This window comes from Paramormyrops kingsleyae, chromosome 11 (assembly GCF_048594095.1).
Source record: "Paramormyrops kingsleyae isolate MSU_618 chromosome 11, PKINGS_0.4, whole genome shotgun sequence".
NCBI classification, from domain to species: Eukaryota; Metazoa; Chordata; class Actinopteri; order Osteoglossiformes; family Mormyridae; genus Paramormyrops; species Paramormyrops kingsleyae.
The window spans coordinates 24,661,713-24,680,742 of NC_132807.1; the positions used below are offsets into that span (position 1 = coordinate 24,661,713).

The 19,030-nt window shown below is 44.6% G+C and overlaps 3 protein-coding genes across 3 annotated transcripts; all 3 read left to right on the forward strand.

The window, feature by feature from the left end:
• Positions 1-2,254: 2,254 nt before the first annotated feature.
• On the forward strand, positions 2,255-5,091 carry LOC111848024 (uncharacterized). Its single transcript, XM_023819712.2, has one exon. The coding sequence runs from the start codon at positions 3,251-3,253 to the stop codon at positions 4,466-4,468; it is 1,218 nt and encodes a 405-aa protein (XP_023675480.2). The 5' UTR covers positions 2,255-3,250; the 3' UTR covers positions 4,469-5,091.
• A 5,901-nt stretch (positions 5,092-10,992) lies between these two features.
• On the forward strand, positions 10,993-12,881 carry LOC111847972 (uncharacterized). The gene has a single exon (XM_023819621.2). It carries the CDS (start codon positions 11,575-11,577, stop codon positions 12,766-12,768), a length of 1,194 nt encoding a protein of 397 aa, XP_023675389.2. The 5' UTR covers positions 10,993-11,574; the 3' UTR covers positions 12,769-12,881.
• Positions 12,882-16,406: 3,525 nt separating this feature from the next.
• LOC111848026 (uncharacterized) lies at positions 16,407-18,606 on the forward strand. The gene has a single exon (XM_072718306.1). It carries the CDS (start codon positions 17,380-17,382, stop codon positions 18,424-18,426), a length of 1,047 nt encoding a protein of 348 aa, XP_072574407.1. The 5' UTR covers positions 16,407-17,379; the 3' UTR covers positions 18,427-18,606.
• The last annotated feature ends 424 nt before the right edge of the window (positions 18,607-19,030 follow it).

Below are 19,030 nucleotides of genomic sequence, written 5' to 3' on the forward strand. Positions count from 1 at the left end.
GGATGACATAGCAGAATGCTTTGAAACCAAATTACTTCCCGTCTGACTCAGAGTAAAGAGAGTTAAAATCCAGTCTTAACACCTTGAACCATTTTATCATGAATGCAGCTTTTTCACTGCGATTGGACTGTTGCCATGCTACAAACTCATGATGATATTTAACATCATCTTATTTTCGGGTGGATCTTTATGGGCTGTCTTCATAAATGCCAATTTGAATTCAAAGCCAACCAAAATGGGCAGATATAAACCTGAAGCCATATTTCAATGTCCATGAGATGATTTAAAGCAATTATAGGTAAGTGCATTAAACTATATAAATGCATAAATTACACGGGAATTTTAAAGGTGAGTTGGAAGCAAAAGTGTACTGTTAATATAGATGAATGAGCCGTAAATTCATGAATGCATGGGTTGATTGTGTCATGGAAAGGTTTGTTAAAGATTACAGGGCACAATGTGTCGTGTCAGTTTGCAGGGCAACAATATGATGACATCATGTAAATTAACCATGAAAGCAGACAGACAATTACTGAGAATACAGCACCGTGACAAAGGTAAAGCAAATTATCTTAGCTGTACTATGCAATAGTTTCACACAAAATGCTGCAAAAATACTACTTTCTTGAAGAGTTATGCTGCTTCACATAATAATTCTTGAACGGGACTATATGTGTATGTGTGCTGTGTTGTGATACGTGTGTGTGTGTGTGTGTCTGTGATTGTGTGTGTGTTTGTGTTTGTGTTTGTTTGTGCACGCATACATTCATGTGACAAGCCACAAGTCCTCAAATGTACGTTGGGCGTGTTCGGGGTGTTACAGAAGACGTATAACCTTTAACTCTTCCCATCGTTCAGTTCTCATCTATGAATTCTGTCACACCCCCAGCCTTTGTCTCCCAGCTGTTCCAGGACCTTTATAGATTTGTGACTTCATGCTAGACTTGACATGTCACTCAAACCTGACAATGACTGTCATTCAGGACGACGCAGAAAGCATCGCTGAAACTCCTGCTCGTGTTTCCAAGCATGAACAATGTTCCTTCTGGTAGAGATGACCTGCTTTGGATGTATTATATTCAGTGCCAGGCAACCCCATTAGGCGACATGGTGTCGACTTAGCAAGACAATTTCACTTTGTCTCGGATGCCGATGGTGGGGGTGCAGGGGGACAGCAAGGGTGATGGGTTTGGCGCCAGCAGTGAAGCCTAGGGCTCTGCAAAAACTTTCGTCATAAATGACATCAGACAGATATTTAATAAGCATTTTAGAGATCAGAATTCCAGTTTTTTAATCAGTCTTTTTTTGAGCATAATGTCTCTATTCCTGTTAGGAAGGTGAAGCAATAAATTAGATAATGCATGTTCCATTGACTGTGTGGAATAATCAGAGATGCACTGGATGAGCAATGTGTCATTCGCAACAACCAGGTTATGGAGAAGCTAGTGAACATAACCTGGCTGATTTTATCCTCCATCCTCCATTTGAATTACATCCCTGATTTTAGTTCGTTCAGCTGCTGTGGAACTGCTCGTCATACTACATCTTTATTACTCTTATAGTGATAACCGTGCTGATTCAGTAACTGATCTGAGCCGTGTGTGGTTTTTCACAGAGGTGACTCAGGACTTGTTTAAAGATCTTTTGATGACAGAGAGGCACAGCAGATACTGTAGTAAATAAAGTGGCATATCGAACTGATTGCAGGAGCCTCGTTAAGGACCCTTGACCTTGCTGATGTGGTCAGGATTGCAGATTGTGAAGTGGAAGACCAGAGCTCAGATCTCACCAGAACTTGTTCCCAGTAAAATTGCTGTACTTGGTAATGGGATAAGAACATGCATGTCCATCCGACTGGTGGGAACCTCAGTATCTGCATGGATGTCTCCTTTGTCAGGACAGGGTGTACTGAGATACCTATCAGATACCTATCAGGAAGAAGATATGAGACAGGATGCTTTCTGTTTCAAACAACAGCAATGGAGCATTATTCTAAAAAGTAATAAATAAATTTAGCAAAATAGTTTTTTTTTGTGAACAGTGCTTTAACTATACATGCAATCATAAATAAAGTCATTTGAGTAAAGCAGTAAACTATTATGGAGCAAATAAAAATAAGATGCCTTTTTAACTGGGAATGGGTGGCAACTCTACATACAACCTATCCCCTTTCTGTCATCCTCAGTAGCTCTCCTCTGCCATGTGATAGCAGTGATTCCTGTTTCCCTGCTCCGGTTGCTAGGAGGGAGCCTGTCCTAAGCAACGCTTTAGGCAAACTCCAAAAAAATACAGAGAGGTCGGCAGAAAGTGCGACAGAGCGGACGGGAGCCCGACTGGGACGGGACCGAGACCGTCCTCCGTCACCTGGCGTTATATGTCAAACCATAAGTGGGGGTAAAATATTAAAACGCAAAAACAAGAAATAATAATTAAAGACAAGGAGCAGAAATCGCTTTGCACGGAGCTTTTTGAACATATTTACAGGAGAAGCGGACTGGAAGACTTTTTGAACAGTTTCACTTTGCCTTCTGCCAAGTCACACTGAGGGGGCTGAAAGCTGCACGGCGGGGGGCGTGAGCCGCGGATTTCTTTTGGTGAGTCCGGTTAGACGTCTGACAAGCTTTTCTGGAAATTACAAAGCGACGCCGAAGATGAAATATCTTAAGATAAGTTTGCAAAAGTATCCTGTACGAAGCAACAATTGGGATATAACATAAAACATCGGGACTGGCTGCCGGCGAAACAAATGGGAGAAAGTTCATGGAAGCAAATCTCGGACCTGCCGCGCTTTAAAAATAAGCTCCCTCCCATCGATCAGCCCCCGCTTGGTGGAGGATAAAGGGGGCTTGTGAATGTATTGGGTTTGTGAGAAAGTCGATTTGATCATATTATTATTACAATTGTTGTTGCCGACATTATATGTACCTGGGTTTGTTGCATGTTCATTTGAGACAGAAGAAAAAACAGCATAGAGCTGACCGTGAACTACACCACAGTTAAAGTCGTGCAGAAAACGTGAGCTGGAATTGTCCTTGAGGTTTTTTGTGTGTATAGTAATGAGGGGCCTGAAAATGTGAACGTCCTGAGTGCTGCAGCCACCATGCCCCCGGTGGGCTCCTGCTTTGTGGCCGGGTTACCCCACCAGCTGAGCGTGGCTGCAGTGAAGGGCAGCAGAGCCCCAGCGCCGTCCTGCCGTCTGATTGTGTCCCAGTGCTGACAGGGGAGGGGAGGAAGGACGCAGGGAGAGGACATGGGCAACTCGTCTAAAAAGGAGGCCGCGGAAGGGGGAGAGGGTGGTGAGGTGGAAGAGGAGGGCGGACAGGGCGAGATGCAGGTAGAAGAGAATGAGGAAGAGGAGGATGAGATTACAGCAAAAGAAGAGGAAGAACCGCAGTGGGACCAGGAACTGCCTATACGGGTAGAGGATGATATTGAATCTAAAGAAATGATTCTGAACATGAGCTACTGTAGAATGTACAACCTGCCGAATCGCATCTGCTCCCTAACATACCTGGTGAAACTGTACTTGAGTAATAACCGCCTGCAGACTTTGCCGAAGAGCCTGGCCCAGCTGCAAGGACTGCACCTGCTGGCACTCGATCAGAACAGAATGGATGATCTGCCAGTGGTCGTGTGCGAGCTGGTCAACCTCACCCACCTCTACCTGAGCAACAACAAGCTCTTGACCTTGCCTGTGGAGATGGTCAACCTGCGCAAACTGCACTGCCTCTGGTTGGACGGTAACTACTTCCAGCATTTCCCCCGGCTCCTCGTGAAATTGCCCAACCTGAGTGTGCTGCAGATGGGGGACAATATGATAAGGGATCTGCCCAATAATATGTGGTGCATGTCAGCACTGCGCTGCCTCTGGCTCTATGGCAATCGTTTCACGAAGCTTCCAAACGTGCTACTGCGCATGGAGGCCTTAGAGATCCTGGACTTTGACAACAACAGGCTCACCAAGTTGCCCGAACTAGATCACATGCCGGCCCTGCGCCTGTTCTCCTACGACCATAATATGGTGAAATATCCCCCGCTTGTGCGTGAGGAGGCATTGGTGGTGGGAAGGGGGGCAGATATATACCTGGAGAAAAGGCAGAAGAAGAAGGATGATCAGAGGATGGCTGCCCAAACGGAGGCCAAGAAGAATGCTGAGATGGAGAACAAGAAGTTTCTCAAGATGAGGCTCACGAAGTCCAACACCATATCATCTAGCATGGGGCCAGAGCAAGAGCAGGAGCCAATCATCCATGGAATCCTGAAAAACTCCACCTCCTTTGACCGGCGGCCCAATGGCGTGGCTGATGGGATGGCAGAGGGTACGGGGCCAATGAAATGTCATGGGGAGCAGGAGGAGCTACTGTATGATGAGGATGGCATGGAGTACGAGCAAGACCCAGTGGTGTATCAGGGTTTGACTCGGCAGACAAGGCTGGCGAAGGAAGGTGAGGAACCAGAGAGGTGCTAGTGAGGGACATGATCTCCTCCCCCCCCCCCTCACTGCCCTCCTGGAGATGATAAAAGGCCCAGAACATCAAAGTATAAAATCAGCAAAAACCATAATGCCCAACAATAGCTATTTGTTTATCATTATTGACATTATTTTTGGTTTGGTTTTCTGGAGTTCACTTGTCACTGGCATTGTGCAGCACAGTTAAGGATACAACTCCTTGCCGGTCACTGAGCAGCCTGGATGTAAACATGTGCACATGCTGCACAATTTAGACACTTGGGTATGATGGGAGCAAAGAACAGGACGTGTAACTGAGAGCTAGAGACGTGCAACTGTGTGTGCTTCTGTGTGGGGTGTGACATAGATGATTCATGTATTCTGGATGCTACAAGATTATGAGTATTCCGCCATACAAAAGCAAATCACTGTAATTGCATATTTCATCGAAATTGCGTTATGACCAAAATCGGGTCTCTTAGGCTTTGGTTAGTCTCATGACAAAATATCTTAGTTCAACTTTTTCCCAGTTTCAGTGTCATCGTAGTAACTAAGTTTTGCCTTTGTAGGGCAGTATTAATCATCGCAGTTCCTGAAACACCCCCTGAAACACCCCCTGAAATTTAAATTATTATGCAAATTAAGATTAGGTAGCATTATTAAATCGTAAAGCTATATTTTATTAGTTTCTTGTATATATATATATATATATATATATATATATATATATAGCTTACTTTCTTTAAAAACAGAAAATGCAGTTTGTTGATCATTCTGTTGGAATTAAATTCATGAATGAAACACCACATTGCTTAATGTCCATAAAGTCATTTGTTCTCTACACATTTTTTATAAATTTATATATATCATTTATCAGGACGGCATTACATTTCTGTGGATGACTTGAGTACTTTGCTATGGCCCAAAAGAATGTTTCAGCATTTATTATGTACATGTTAGGCCTGAACGATGTGCAATGTTAATATCATGTTGCGAGGACCATGATAGTCAGCTGGGCTGAGATTGTTAAAAAGAAAACATTTTTACCCTGTCAGAGGAAACAACTTAGAAAGCTTTGCAATTTCAATGTTAAATTCCTTTTCAAGAATATCTAGTATATTTTTAAAGTCAGTCTAAAGTTTACTGCCGATGCTTTTGCCAGTAATAATCATTTTTGTCCTTATTGTTGAACTCACTCATAGACAGTGTGATGCACTGAGAAATTAACAAAGATATGTGAGGAGAAAAGCGAACAAGAACTGGTCACCAAAACCCATCCATCTTCTGCAGTACAGGAATATTTAAGGAGGCGTGGAGATGATACTGAAGAAAAGCAAGTGATTTGTCAGCACTGATTTGTTTACTTGACAGACTCATTTGGTGGCTAGAGTTTATTTTGGTATGTTTTCCACTCCTTTTATGTTTCTTAAATAACTCAGTATTTATCACAAAATTTCAAATATCTTAATGTGAATCTTTCCAATATTGTGCAACCGTAGTACATGTCCATCCACCAATCTATCCATCTATCCATTTTCTGTAACCCCTTGTCCAATTCGGGGTCATTGGGAGCATCCTGGAGCCTGTCCTAGAGGCTATGGGCACAAACCTCAGTGCATATCTTTATTCCTAATGACACTCTGTTTGTCTATTGGAATGCTATAGGAAAGATCATGGGAATTTGAATTTATTTAATTGAAATATTGATTTAGCTGGATGTAAATTCTATATCAGATGATAATGATGATTTGTCTTCTTCAAGCTGATGTTCCCAAATCTCCACGTTTGGGACACATCACTGCATGTGTGTCACACTGTCACCTGAAGCTCCTTTGCATTCCTGCCCACTTCCCCGCTTCCACCAAATGTGCTGAGGCTGCAGCCACTTCTGCCATTTTTTCCACACATTTCAAACTGTAAATTACACAAAGCAAGCGTAAAATGTAAATTAAATTCAATCTCCTTCATTTCTCACATCAGTGAAGAAAATTTATTTTGTGTTTTCATGTCAAAATTAGGCGAAGGGATGTAGCTTAAGGGTGATGTTCACTAATTAATGACTTATGCACGAGTGAGTGCTCCCCCTTCTGGTTGCTTCTGAAAGTGTACTTTTCATGCCTTCACATGGGAAGTACAAGACGTAGTACATGTATAGACGGGATTTAGTTCAATGGGATTGCTGTGGTGTTATTATTATTATTATTATTATTATTAATTAAAATGCGCAGATAAGCATCTCGTAGGTTTTGTTTTTCAGGCACTTTGAAAGACGCATTACCTTTGGTTTGCATCAGTTCCTAATTGTGTTTGCAGTTTTAATAATAAATAATGTTCCCTGTTGTGCTGAAATTGCACTGAACCATGAACGCTAAACCGAGGTTTGTTCTGAACCGTCACACCCCTAGTACTCAGTGATCTGTGTGAATCTTACAACTGGTTCTTGGCAGTCTGTGTGGATCTGACAGCTGTAATGCTTGAGTCGGTTGTCTGTGCGATTCTTAGATATTCAATAAGCCTTTAGAAAGTATCAATGATTTTGTTAAGAAAAAGCGTGTGACAAGAATACAGTTAGTAAGTCAACTTAGTGCAACAGACTGGGGTGAATATGACCTTCATATTCATATGAAGCTTCTACCACCTGCATGAGGAAGGAATCACAATCTACAGTGGGACAAATTACCTACAATTAGCTTTCCTGCTACAAAGAAAATATTAATAAGAACATAAGAACATAAGAAATTTACAAACGAGAGGAGGCCATTCGGCCCATCAAGCTCGTTTGGGGAGAACTTAGCTAATAGCTCAGAGTTGTTAAAATCTTATCTAGCTCTGATTTAAAGGAACCCATGGTTTTAGCTTCCACTACACTAGCAGGAAGACTATTCCATACTCTGACTACACGCTGTGTAAAGAAGTGCTTCCTCAAATTTGTTTTAAAATGTTCTCCCGCTAATTTCCACTTATGGCCACGAGTTCTAGTATTTAGACTAATATTGAAATAGTCATTTGGCTGAATTTCCACACAATACTCTCATTGTTATTGGATTGTTCCTGTGATAAATCCCCATTGTGATATTTAACATGGTTTTATCTTAAGGTGAATTTTTTGGGCTGTTTTCAGAAATGCTGATTTGGCTTAGAAGCAAGAGAGAATGACCAGATATAAGACTGAGGCCAAATTTCAGTGTCCATTAAATGATTAAAGCAATTACCCACTCGGCAAGTACATTACCCTGAATAAATGCATACATTATTTGTGTGCTTCTTTTCTACTTGTAAGAGTATGCTTTTGCTGTTTTACTGGAAGACCGCATGATTGATAATCTGGGGGGCAGTGTTTGTGGGTTAGGTTGCTATGCCTGTTATCAGAAGGTTACCAGTTCAAATCCCATGGTGGGCAGAGTGACTTCACTGTTGGGCTCTTTGCTCCAGTGACTATCTGACCCTTCTCGAAAAATGTGCATCACTTTGCATAAAAGAGTCTGCATTGTAAGAGAACTGCATGTTTTTTTCTAAACCGAAGACATTAGGCTATTCAAGACAATAAGGGGACAAAAGTAATCAGTGTGTGTGCGTGTATGTGTGTGTGTGTGTGTGTGTGTGTGTGTGTGTGTGTGTGTGCGTGCGTACATCGGTGTGACTAGCCACAAGTCCTCAAATGTACGTTGGGCGTGTTTGGGGTGTTACAGAAGAAGTATAACCTTTAACTCTTCCCATCGTTCAGTTCTCATCTATGAATCCTGTCACACCCCCAGCCTTTGTCTCCCAGCTGTTACCCGTCCTTTATAGAATTGTCACTTCATGCTAGACTTCACGGGATGCCTATCATACGTACCCTTCCCTGAAACCTGACAATGAATATCGTTGAAGACAATGCAGAAGGTCCCCAACGTAGGAACAATGGAACCTCCCTATAGGTCTCCTTTGTCAGGGCTGTGTGAATTTTTAATTTTCTTTCTACTGAGAACGAAGTTTCACCAGGTAGAATGAGACATCAACATTTTTCATTCCTTTCTGTCTAAAAGTAAGAAATAAACAGAATATAGTTTCTTGTCATAACTGTGAACAGTGTTCTAAGCTTGCAGGTAATTATAGCTAATACTGTGTTATTAAAGAAGTGAACTATTCTGGATCAGTATCATAAAAATATGGGCAGTTGTAGGCAGGGATGGGCAATATTTCTGATAAATTAATTTTATTTTAAATACAAAATTTTATTTTATAATTTGTATCAAACTTAAGTATGATGTTAAGTATTTTGAAAATATACAAAATGAATTATACGGACATATTGGGACACCTGGCCATTACTCACATGGGTACTTTAATAACATCCAATTCTAAATCCATAGGCAACAATATGGAGTTGGTCCTCCCCTTGGCAGGTATAACAGCCAGTCTCTGGGAAGGCTTTGCACAAGATTTTGGAGTGTGTTTGTGGGAATGTTTGCTCGTTCATCCAGAAGAGCATTTGTGAGGTCAAACCCTGATGTTAGACGTGAAGGCCTGGCTCGCAGTCTCCATTCTGGTTCTCAAAGCTGTTCGATGGGGTTGAGATCAGGGCTCTGTGTGGACCAATAAAGTTCTTCCAATCCAAATTCACACAACCGTGTCCTTATGAATCTTTCTTTGTGCACTGGGGCACAGTCATGCATGCAAAGATATTTTGGACAATTCTGTGCTTCCAATTTTGTGGGGATAGTCTGGGGAAGGTCCTTTTCTGTTCCAGCATGACATTTTAATAAATGGTCAATAGATCCAACAGCTGATCACGATTTACGAGATGTACAGGCTCCATTCAGGCCTATTCATGCTTAACATCTTCAAGATGTTGTGGAGTGAAGTGCGCAAATTTTGTTTGTCATTTTAAATTTTTTGGGATCCAAAGCAGCGTCAGCTGCTGGATCTCTGTTGTCTTACATTTTGGTGTTTTGAGTTATTTGCATCATGGTGCAAAAAATGAAGCAAATTTGTCAATTAAATTACAAAAAAAAACCAAAACAAATCTTGTTGATTTTGATATTATTAGGCTTACAGATTATACTGTTCTGGGACCAAATGAAGAGACTACAGCAAAATTTTCAGTTTCACTCATTTTTCAATTTATGCGTCTTTGTATGATTATGCGTCAGTGTAAAATATACATTGTTCTGCAAACTGCAGCCTGACCCTTCCCTGCTTCTCAGTAATGAAAGGATTTTTCCTTGCTTTCTGGGTCTTAGCTCCCCCTTCTAGGAACCTGTTATAAATGTCCTAGCAGTGCACTTTACTCCCAGTGCACTTTACTCCCAGTGCACTTTACTCCCAGTGCACTTTACTCCCAGTGCACTTTACACCCAGTGCACTTTACACCCAGTGCACTTTACCCCACTTAATGTTTCCCATTCCTTTTGAAGGTCACTTGATGTCATCCTCCAATTCATCAGGCAAAGTTAACTGTCATCTCTGGCATTAGAAAATCATAGCTTTTTGATGACACCTGGCTCGTGCTTCGTTGTTCCCAGTGTCTCCTGCTTCACCTTATTCTTGTGTGCTGCATTCTTAGTAACTCTGAGCCTGGAAGCATCCTGCCTCGCAGCATAGCCTTCAACCAGCAGAACCAGCATTAAACCAGGATTCAAAAATGTAGTATGGAGTGGTCTCTTAATTTTTCCCAGAATAGTTACTGTTTAGTTATAGTTTAGTTACAGAATAGTTACTGTTTCGCTTGGTTTCGCATTAAGCAGTGAAAAAATATTGCTCTTATGCTTGGCAATTTGAGTCAGTGTGTTTGTGAAGGAACAGATTAATATAGAATAGAAGTATGTCAAATGTATTTTTGTATTTTCAGTATACAAAATACTGTAAATTATCTTGATACTTTGCTTGGTGGCTGCATTTTACAGTTTATTTTGATACACACACAATACAATACAATTGTACATACAATACAATTTTGTATCAAAATACATTTTGATGTATTTTTCCCCATATCTGGTTGTAGGCATTTTAATGAAACTGAATGTTCTTTGCTAGCACATACAACATATCCCCTGTCTGTTATCCCCAGTTGCTCGCCTCTACCGGTCTCTTCCTCTGCCATGTGATCGCACTGACTCCTGTTTCCCTGCTCCGGTTGCTAGGGGGGAGCCTGTCCTAAGCGACGCTTTACGCAAACCCAAAAAGCGAGAGGTCGGCGGAAAGTGAAACAGAGCGGTACGGGGAGTCCGACTGGGACGGGACTGTCCTCCGGCATCTGCTGTGGTCTTGACTGGCGCTATGTGTCAAACCATAAAACGAGAAAATGAGAAAAAGCAGGCAAAAACAAAACATTTAATTTAAAGATTGCGGGTAGAAGTCGTTTTTCCACCGAGACTTTTCCAGCACATTTACGGCAGAAGCGGATTGGAAAACGCCGTCTGCCAGGTGGCACAGGGGGGCTGAAAGCTGCACCTCGGGGGGCGTGAGCCGCGGATTTCGGTTGGTGAGTTTCGGGCAGTCCAGTTAGACGTCTGACATGTCCTGGAAATTATAAAGCGGCGCTGAAATTGAAGTATCTTAAGTTTGCAAAAGTAGCCACAACGAATCAAGAATTGGGATATAAAGTAAAACACCGGCACCGGCTGGCGGAGCAACAAAAAAGAGTTAAAATAGGCGGCATGAAAGCAAATCCCGGACCTGCCGCGCTTTAAAGATTAACCGCGTCCCATCCGCCAGCCCCCGTTTGGTGAAGGACAAAGAGAGCTTGCGGATATATTGGGCTTGTGAGGAAGACGATTTGATCATATTATTATTATTGTTCTTGCCGATATTAAATGTACCTGGATAGGTGCATGTTCATTGGAGACAGAAGAAAAACCAGCATAGAGCTGACCGTGAACTACATCACAGTTAAAGTCGTGCAGAAAACGTGAGCTGGAATTGTCCTTGAGGTTTTTTGTGTGTATAGTAATGAGGGGCCTGAAAATGTGAACGTCCTGAGTGCTGCAGCCACCATGCCCCTGGTGGGCTCCTGCTTTGTGGCCGGGTTACCCCACCAGCTGAGTGTGGCTGCTGTGAAGGGCAGCAGAGCCCCAGCGCCGTCCTGCCGTCTGATTGTGTCCCAGTGCTGACAGGGGAGAGGAGGAAGGACGCAGGGAGAGGACATGGGCAACTCGTCTAAGAAGGAGGCCGCGGAAGGGGGAGAGGGTGATGAGGTGGAGGAGGAGATGAGAGGAGCGGGTGAGGAGGCGGTAGAGGAGGAGGCAGAGGAGGAGGTAGTGGTGAAGAAGAAAGATGATGATGAGCCAGACTGGGACCTGGAACTGCCGCCACGGACGGAGGATTGTATTGAATCTGAGGAACCATTCCTGGACCTGAGCTACATTAAAATGACCAACCTGCCGACTCGCATCTGCTCGTTAACATTCCTGGAGAAGCTGTTCCTATGTAATAACCGGCTGCAGACTTTGCCGAAGAGCCTGGCCCAGCTGCAAGGATTACGCCTGCTGGCGCTCGATCAGAACAAAATGGATGATATGCCAGTGGTCGTGTGTGAGCTGGTCAACCTCACCCACCTCTACCTGAGCAACAACAAGCTCATGACTTTGCCTGTGGAGATGGTTAACCTGAAGAACCTGCGCTGCCTCTGGTTGGACGGTAACTTCTTCCTGCATTTCCCCCGGCTCCTCTTGAAATTGCCCAACCTTAGCTCACTGCAGCTGGGAGACAATATGATAAGGGATCTGCCCAATAGTCTGTGCCGCATGGAAAAGCTACGGGGCCTCTGGCTCTATGGCAACCGCTTCACCAAGTTCCCGAAAGTGCTGATGCACATGGAGAACCTGGAATCACTGGACATGGACCATAATAAGATGTCCTCCTTGCCCGACCTAGACCACCTGCCTGCCCTGCACCTGTTCTCCTACGATCAAAATCCTATCAAGGTCCCCCCTAAAGTGCGTGAGGGGGTGGTGCTAGTGGGAGCGGGGGCACGTGATCTCAGGGATGCAAAGAAAAAGAAGATGAAAGCAGAGAAAGAGACTGCTGCAGTGGAAGCCATGAAACAGGCCGAAATAGAGGCCAAGATGTTCCTCAAGATAAGGCTCAAGGGGCTGCCGGTGCCATCCAGCAAGGAGCAGGAGCCGGAGCAGGAGCTGGAGCAGGAGCCGGAGCCGGAGCCGCAGCAGGAGCCGGTCATACATGGAATCCTGAAAAACTCCTCCTCTGACCGGCGGAACAATGGCGTAGCTGATAGGATGGTGGAGGGGGTGAGGCTAGATGGAGGAGAAGGGCCAATGGATTATCAGGGGGAGGGGGAGCAGGAGGAGTTACTATATGATGAGGGTGGCAGGGAATAAGCATGAGCAAGAGCTGTTAGCGAATTGGGGTTCGACTTGGCAAACAAGGCTGGAGAAGGAAGGTGAGGAACATAAGAAATTTACAAACGAGAGGAGGCCATTCGGCCCATCGAGCTCATTTGGGGAGAACTTAACTAATAGCTCAGAGTTGTTAAAATCTTATCTAGCTCTGATTTAAAGGAACCCAGGGTTTTAGCTTGCACTATACTAGCAGGAAGACTATTCCATACTCTAACTACACGCTGTGTAAAGAAGTGCTTCCTCAAATTTGTTTTAAAATGTTCTCCCGCTAATTTCCACTTATGGCCACGAGTTCTAGTATTTAAACTAATATTGAAATAGCCATTTGGCTGAACAGCATCCAGACCCGTTAGAATCTTATATACCTGGATCATGTCCCCCCTTAGTCTCCTTTGCTCAAGGAACCAGAGACTAGTGAGGGACTTAAATGCACCCCCCCAACCTCTGGGGATGATAAAAGGCCCATAGCATCAAAATACAAAATCAGGACAAAACATAATGCCAAGCAAAGCTATTTGTTTATCATTATTGACATTATTATTTTTGGTTTGGTTTTCTGGAGTTCAGTTGTCACTTGGACATGGACATGGTGATGGTCATTATCACCGGGAAGCACAGCTAAGGATGCAACTCCTTCCTGGGCCCTGAGCAGATGCTGGGAACCACATTTCTTATATCTGGAGGGTTTGACCGCCATTTATTTAGCTTAGATGTGAATATGCGCATGTTGCACACATTTAGAGATGTGGGAGAGTTGGGAGCGAAGGCCGGGAATGCCAGAGATGTGCAAGTGTCTGTGTGTGGTGTAACATAGACATAGGCTTGATGGTATCAATGGTTCGTGCAGATCTCTGCATGTGTGTCACACTGTCACCTGAAGCTCCTTCGCATTCCTGCCCACTTCCCCGCTTCCTCCAAATGTGCTGAGGCTGCAGCCACTTCTGCCTCTGAGGAAGCTGGGACAGGGGGTGTCACCCTCCACAGACAGCCCACCCTTTTGCACCACGTAACCATAGTCATCAGAACACAGAATTGTTCTTTACTACTCACAAACAATTCGCTTGGCCCTTCACTTCTGAACCAGTGTCCAGTTACCTCTCCTCTGGCCTTCCTTCATGTGCTGCTGAATCTCTTTAGACTCACGCCAGCCTGCACTTTCCCATTCTGTCTACACCAGGGCTGTTCAAATCACGGTCCTCAAGGGCCGAGCACTGCTGGTTTTCCAGCTTTCCTTTAACTGAGAGCCAGTTGTGAAGCCTCTGGCCAATTAGAGCCGGAAATTATTAAGCTAACTACCTGGGAGACTTGAAAACAAGGCCTGGATTTGGAATCGAGGGCCAGATTTGAATAGGGGGGGTCTACACTGTTTATAGTTGCACCCACATCCTTCCATGAGCCAAAAGGCTGAAGACATCAGTATCTACAGGATGTCAGCAGCCACTGCACCTATAGGAGTCTACGATCAGTGCTGACAGTGTCCAATGGCACCTGCCACCAAAAACCACACAGTGGAAGTGATTCTGATGACAGATTGGAGCTGATTTTAACAGCTGATTTTAGAGAATGATTTGAAACCAAATCACTTTCCCGTTTCCCACACAGATTAAAACTGAGACTTATCACTTTGAATTATTTTATCTTCTTCTATGAATACAGCCACACTGTCTGTTGGTATTTTGTTAATGAACATTATTATTGGTGGTGTAGATGTGTTCCATTTTTGGCACGCATTTTAAACTATAAATTACACAAAGCAAGCATAAAATGTAAATTTAAATTCAATCTCCCTGATGCCTCACATCACTGAAGAAAATTAATTTTGTGTTTTCATGTCAAAATGAATTAATTACAAAAAGGGGCGTGGCTCAAGGGTGATGTTCAGTAATTAGTGACTAGTGCAAGGCTGAGTGCTCCCCCTTCTGGTTGCTTCTGAAAATGTACCTGTCCTGTACTTCCCACAGGAAGTAAAGAACAGAATCATGATGAACTTTTGAGAAAAATGAATGGAGAGTAGAATTAGGGTATACCAGAGAAAGAGAAAATCAAAGTCTTTGCTGTTCTTTGTCATTGGTTGAGCAGTGTTGTTAGGGATATTTCAGGGATTTTAAACATGGAACTAGTGATCTGTATAAATCTTAGGATTGGTTTGTAGTGTCAGTGGCCTGTGTGGATCTTCAAGCTATTTTTTTTTTTGAGTTAGTGATATGTGTGATTCGTAGAGCTTTATTAAACTGCTAAAATGGGTATAAGTACAAATGATTTTGAGCTGGGCCAGTCGATCCCAGAGGTGACAAAGGCAGCTGCCTTGGGCGGCAATTACTGAAGAGGCACTTATTTAGAGAACTTAATATATTTATTTAAAACCAAAGGGATTGAGGCATTCATGAAGGCAAAGTCACAAAAGGACAATTTGGAATCAGTTTAGAATGTGACTCTGCATACATATATGTACGTGTGTGTGTGGGTGGGTGATCCAGATATACCTTACGTTGTGGGAACTAAATGTCCCCACAAGGTGATGAATGCCCTTTTTTTTACCTTATGGGGACCAGGAAAATCAGTTTTATAAAAATCCGTGACTCCAATCAAAAAGCTAAAAATACAAAAACCTGTGCATTTTGCTTGGTTACTTATGGCTATGGTTAGGGCTGGGTGGGGGCTAAGGGTGTCATTGTTAGCATTTTTGCCATAAAAATGAATGAGCGGTCCTCAGAACGATGTGATTACAGGACTCTCTTGCTTTCTGTATGTGTGTGTGTGTGTGTGTGTGTGTGTGTGTGGACACACATGCATGCATCTGTGTGACAACCGAAAGTCCTCAAATGTGCATTCGGTGTGTTTGGGGTGTTACAGAAGGCGTGTAATCTTTAACTCTTCCCGGAGTTCAGCTCTCATCTGTGAATTTAGCCATATCTCCCAGTCGTTACCTCCCAGCTGTTGCCTGTTCTTTATAGATTTGCGACTTCATGCCAGACTTTACAGGATACATATCACTCAAACCCATCCCCCAAACCTGACAATGTTTGCCATTCATGACAGTGCAGATAGCGCCCCTAGCGTGGGAGCCGCAGTATGCCACGTGTGTCTCCTTTGTCACGGCAGTGTAAACACTTTAATTTTTGTGTACTGAGAATGGAGTCTCACCAGAGGGCAACATCAGCTAGAATAAGACAGGTTTAGAACAGCAGGTTAAGAACAACAGCAGACTTTACCCATAAAGCTTTATTGATCAAGTCTACTTAGAGCAACAGCAATGTAATGCTGTTAATAAAAGTTAAAAAAAATTAATTAAACTAAATATTGTTTTTTTCATAGCTGTGAATGGTGTTTTAACGATCCAGGCAATCATAACTAATACTGTTTGATTAAAACAGTAAACTATTCTCGACCAAATAAACACAGGATGCTGTAAAAACGCGGGCAGTTTTTGACATTTTATGGAAACTGAATGTTCTCTACTAGCACATACAACATATCCCCTGTCTGTTATCCCCAATTGCTCGCCTCTACCGGTCTCTTCCTCTGCCATGTGATCGCACTGACTCCTGTTTCCCTGCTCCAGTTGCTAGGGGGGAGCCTGTCCTAAGCGACGCTTTACGCAAACCCAAAAAGCGAGAGGTCGGCGGAAAGTGAAACAGAGCGGTACGGGGAGTCCGACTGGGATGGGACTGTCCTTCGGCATCTGCTGCGGTCCCGACTGGCGCTATATGTCAAACCATAAAACGGGAAAATAAAAAAGCAAGCAAAATCAAGACATAATTAAAGATTGCGGGTAGAAATCGTTATGCGCAGAGCTATTTCAGCGCATTTACGGCAGAAGCGGACTGGAAGTCGCGGACTTTTGGCTGAACTGTTTGCCGTCTGTCAGGTCGCACAGGGGGGCTGAAAGCTGCACGGCGGGGGGCGTGAGCCGCGGATTTCTTTTGGTGAGTTTCGGGCAGTCCGGTTAGACGTCTGACAAGCTCTTCTGGAAATTATAAAGCGGCACCGAAGCTGAAATATCTTAAGATAAGTTTGCAGAAATAGCCTGTAAGAAGCAAGAACTGGAATATAAAGTAAAACACCGGGACGGGCTGCTGGCGCTACATGGAGGACTTGAAGTAGATGAAGGCAAATCTCGGACCTGCCGCGCTTTAAAAACAAACTCCCTACAATCCGCCAGCCCCCGCTTGGTGGAGGACAAGGGGAATTGGTGAATATATTGGGTGTGTGAGGAAGACGATTTGATCATATTATTATAAATGTTCTTGCTGACGTTATATGTACCTCGGTAGGTGCATGTTCATTGGAGATAGAAGAAAAACCAGCATAGAGCTGACCGTGAACTACATCACAGTTAAAGTCGTGCAGAAAACGTGAGCTGAAATTGTCCCTGAGGTTTTTCCTGTGTATAGTAATGAGGGGCCTGAAAATGTGAACGTCCTGAGTGCTGCAGCCACCATGCCCCCGGCGGGCACCTGCTTTGTGGCCGGGTTACCCCACCAGCTGAGCGTGGCTGCAGTGAAGGGCAGCAGAGCCCCAGCGCCGTCCTGCCGTCTGATTGTGTCCCAGTGCTGACGGGGGAGGGGAGGAAGGACGCAGGGAGAGGACATGGGCAACTCGTCTAAGAAGGAGGCCGCGGAAGGGGGAGATGGTGGTGGGGTGGCAGAGGAGGGTGAGGAGGGGGCAGAGCAGAAGAAAAAAGAGGAGGATGAGCCGTATTATGACCAGGAACTGCCACCACTGGTGGAGGATAGTGTTGAATCTGGGGAATCACTGCTAGGCCTGACCTTCCTAGGCCTAAGCAACCTGCCGACCCGCATCTGCTCACTGAAACATCTGGAGAAGCTGTTCCTCTCTAACAACCGTTTGCAGAAGCTACCAAACGCCTTTGCCCAGCTGGAAAAGCTGCGTGTGCTGGGTCTCGACCAGAACAAGTTTGACGATATACCGTTAGTTGTGTGCGAGCTGGTCAACCTCACCCACCTCTACATGAGCAACAACAAGCTCCTAACTGTGCCTGTGGAGATGGTCAACCTGGAGAACCTGCGCTGCCTCTGGTTGGACGGTAACTACTTCCAGCATTTCCCCGGGCTCCTCATGAAATTGCCCAACCTTAGCTCACTGCAGCTGGGAGACAATATGATAAGGGATCTGCCCAATAGTCTGTGCCGCATGGAACAGCTACGGGGCCTCTGGCTCTATAGCAACCGCTTCACCAAGTTCCCGAAAGTGCTGATGCGCATGGAGTACTTGGAGACCCTGGACTTGGACCACAATCAGATCCCTTCCTTGCCTGATCTAGACCACCTGCCTGGCCTGCATCTGTTCTCCTATGACCTAAATCCTGTTAAGGTCCCCCCTAAAGTGCGTGACGGGGTGGTGCTAGTGGGAGCGGGGGCACGTGATCTCAGGGATGCAAGGGAACAGCAGTTGGACGAAGAGAGACAGGCTGCTGAAGAAGAAGCTGCAAAGAACGCTGAAGTGGAGGCCAAGTTGCTACTCAAGATCAGGCTGAAAGGGCCACCAAAGCAGTCCACCTTGGCACCAGAGCAGGAGCCGGAGCAGGAGCCGGGCACCTTCCCCGATCGCCAGCCCAATGGTGTGGCAGATGGGATGGTGAAGGGGGTGGGGCTAGATGGTAGAGAGGGCCAATGAATTATCAGGGGGAGGGGGAGCAGGTAGTGTTACTGTGTGAGAAGGGTAGGAGGGAGTGCGTAAGTATAAGCAAAAGCCCCTGTCAGGGTTCGATTTGGCAGACAAGGCTGGAGATGGATGGTGAAGAACCAGATGTGCTAGTGTGGGACATGACCCTCTGCCCCGCCCCCCCCCCCCCCCCACCCCGTGATAGACGTTCCAGAACATAAAAATGCAAAATCAGGACCATAATACCCAGCAATTATTATTGACATTATAATTTCTGGCTTGGTTTTCTGGAGTTCACTTGCCCCTGGCAGCACAGTTAAGGATCCAACTCCTTCCCGGTCCCTGAGCAGATTCTGGGAACTTCTTGTGTCCGGAGTGTTTGATGGATGTGAATATGCACACGCTGCACACTTAAGAGATGTGGGTGACTTGGGAGTGAAGAGTAGGGCGTGAAAACAGAGAGTTAGAGACGTGTGAGTGTGTGATTGTGTGTGTGGTGTGACATAGACATAGGCTTGACTGTGTCAATGATTCATCTGCTCTGGATACCACGCGGTATGAGTGTTTAATGTGATGTGTGTACAGAAACACCAATCTCTTCTCATTAAATAATTGC

Coding starts and splice junctions, on each gene's coding strand:
- LOC111848024 (XM_023819712.2), top strand. CDS start 3,251: ATGGGCAACTCGTCTAAAAAGGAGGCCGCGGAAGGGGGAGAGGGTGGT.
- LOC111847972 (XM_023819621.2), top strand. CDS start 11,575: ATGGGCAACTCGTCTAAGAAGGAGGCCGCGGAAGGGGGAGAGGGTGAT.
- LOC111848026 (XM_072718306.1), top strand. CDS start 17,380: ATGGGCAACTCGTCTAAGAAGGAGGCCGCGGAAGGGGGAGATGGTGGT.